The sequence below is a fragment of the Aspergillus alliaceus genome (assembly GCF_009176365.1).
Source record: "Aspergillus alliaceus strain CBS 536.65 unplaced genomic scaffold BDW43scaffold_214, whole genome shotgun sequence".
Lineage (NCBI taxonomy): Eukaryota > Fungi > Ascomycota > Eurotiomycetes > Eurotiales > Aspergillaceae > Aspergillus > Aspergillus alliaceus.
The window spans coordinates 1-2509 of record NW_022474897.1 but is presented as its reverse complement, the minus strand read 5'-3'; the positions used below and the strand labels follow the sequence as shown (position 1 = coordinate 2509).

At 40.4% G+C, this 2509-nt stretch overlaps 1 protein-coding gene across 1 annotated transcript; it reads left to right on the top strand.

The window, feature by feature from the left end:
* Nucleotides 1-1037: 1037 nt before the first annotated feature.
* BDW43DRAFT_317515 (protein-tyrosine phosphatase family protein) lies at nucleotides 1038-2114 on the top strand (the record flags this gene model as incomplete). Its single annotated transcript, XM_032048547.1, has 4 exons — nucleotides 1038-1056; nucleotides 1123-1265; nucleotides 1323-2047; nucleotides 2105-2114. 4 exons carry the CDS (start codon nucleotides 1038-1040, stop codon nucleotides 2112-2114), a joined length of 897 nt encoding a protein of 298 aa, XP_031893630.1.
* Between the last annotated feature and the right edge of the window lie 395 nt (nucleotides 2115-2509).

The window sequence follows — 2509 nt, the reverse complement described above, 5'->3', positions numbered from 1 at the left end:
ACAGCTTGAGTAAAGTATTTGTTTGTATCCATATGTACTGCAGATGCCTGATTACTTGAAATTTGCTGAAGTAAATAGCTATTGGATAAATAACTCTATATTGAGATGGTACTCTACTTTATCCCCAATGCTGTGTTCTTTAATACTTGTAACCCTCATGTTGCCGGGCTTGGAGTGTATACTAACGAATGAAGTGGGGCATCAGTGGTTGGTGGCTGGCTGACTTATATACACTGGGACAGTCACTTCTATCACTATGTACACCAAAGCCTGAATAGGTAACATATCAGATATCATCTCCCACACCAGCGGCCCGTATAGAGACCGTGCCATTCACACTATCCAGGTTGTTATACATACTATAGTTTTACTATCAAGACCTGAATTATTATATAGTATAGACAAATTAGATCTGATTTCATTGATTTCCACCAACAAAATCACGGGATCGGTGAGACATAGCTGTTAGGTAGGGTCTTATAGTTATTCAGGATAGATTCTGGTTCGGAGCAACACAATAGAACAGTTGGTGGGATTACCCCACAGTGTGGGTCAGGGGGGGATCACACAATAGAGATGCATAGTAAGATTAAACCCATTACAGCAGGAGGAACCCCAGTATAAGGGAGATCCACTCACAAGTCAGCCCTGCACTAAGGGGTCAGAAACCCCGATAGACAGCATTTGGTGTGATTCTGCAGCTAATCATAACCATCCCAATATTGTACTTTTACTCAAGGTGTCTTGAAGTCTCAGCTAGCCACAATAGTATTATCCCTTCAGCTGTCTTAGACCTGGATCATGGATTTTCAGCTCTGTTACTATTGTCCAGCCCGTGTTAAGGGATAGAAAATAATTTTACAAAGATGCATAGGACACTGGTATATATTCTGGGATTTAAATATGGCTCCAGGCGCTGGATAAAACTTGTCTCTTACTAAATCTAAACCACAGTCTTCTAATAGAAAGAGTGCAAGTCTATTTTCTATATTCTTTTTACAGATCTTGTCTTGTGCCTTTCCTACCCTACCAGCAATATGACTTCAACCTGGGAATGTATGCCCTAATATAAGTCCAGAGCTCCCCCTCTTCAAACCTTGGCTTACATTAAACAATCTCCAGCATCTACCCTTATTAAGGTCTCTAAACATGGGGATGGCGAGTATGAAGCAGTTCAATATGAGCCAGTGGAAGAAACTCACCGTACCCCACACCAACGGGCAGCCCGAGCTGACATCCCCCTTGTTTCTTTTGGGCCTATCACTGTACGATCCCTGCTCTCCGTACTGTGACTACAACCATTAATCCATGCTATTTTACAGGTTAGTGGCTATATCAATTTGCAGTCATTTGAGGCAGAGCTGTCTGTGAAGGTTCTTGGAATAAGCCTTGGAAAGCTGTCAGGAAACCTGCATACCGGAATTACACTGAAAGTCAATCTTTTCGTTGTTAAGGGTAAAGTCACATTCTTCCTAAAAGGAAAGGAAGTCTGGGTAAGAATTGATGTTACTGGATATGAAAACAAAGAGCATAAACTGTTCAGCATTCCCCTGCGTCAGGGAGACCCGGGTGATACAATCGAGTACTATGAAGGGTTTGACCGATTTGAGTGGGTTAAGGACAATCGACTGGCTCGGTCAAATGCGCCCTACTACCAGAGCAAAGACTCTGATCAGAGAATAGATAACAAAGCCGTGAATTTCCTTAAGCAGAAGGGAATACAGACAATAATCAGCCTTAACAGCCGCAGCTTATCATCTGCCGAAAAGAAGCTGCTAGAGCAAAACAAGATTACATACCATCATGTACCGGTGGAAGACTACCAGGCACCGACACTGGATGATCTGGCCGCTATCTGGGCATACTACCAGAACGGTGGATGTACAGTAGTCTGGTGTGGGTACGGATGGGGAAGAACCGGCACTGCTATTAGCGCTATCCAGCTCTACAGTGGGGAAAGCCTAAACCATGACGATTATAAAGCCAATCATGTGGAAACAGATCCCCAAATCAAAGTTTTGGATGAGCTAAAGCAGAAGATAAAGAAGTAAGTTATGATATAATCTATACAGGCATAAATATTACAGCTAATACTATATTCTAGTGAACTCTGACATTCGACTTGGGATATAATATATATATAGATAAGGAGACAGAGTGGTGCCACTGAATCTGGATCTATCCTGGGACAATTTTTGTCTTTTTCTACTCCTGAAGCAGTTAGTATTCAACATACTTATCATTCTTGAGATATATCTCTATACTAGTAATGAAAGTTTCTCTTGATTATATCTACAATACTGTTATGTATATACCTGATGACCTAGTATAATCCATTCATTCTATTACTATTAGTGGGAAAGCCGGTGTATTAATATATTTCTCTCCGCAAAAGAAGATATTTATATAATACTTAACAAAAAATATAATGTAAGTAGATATTATAGTATATATTCAGCTATCTATAGGGCAATATACCAAGGAACTTAATACCATTATAATGAGAAAA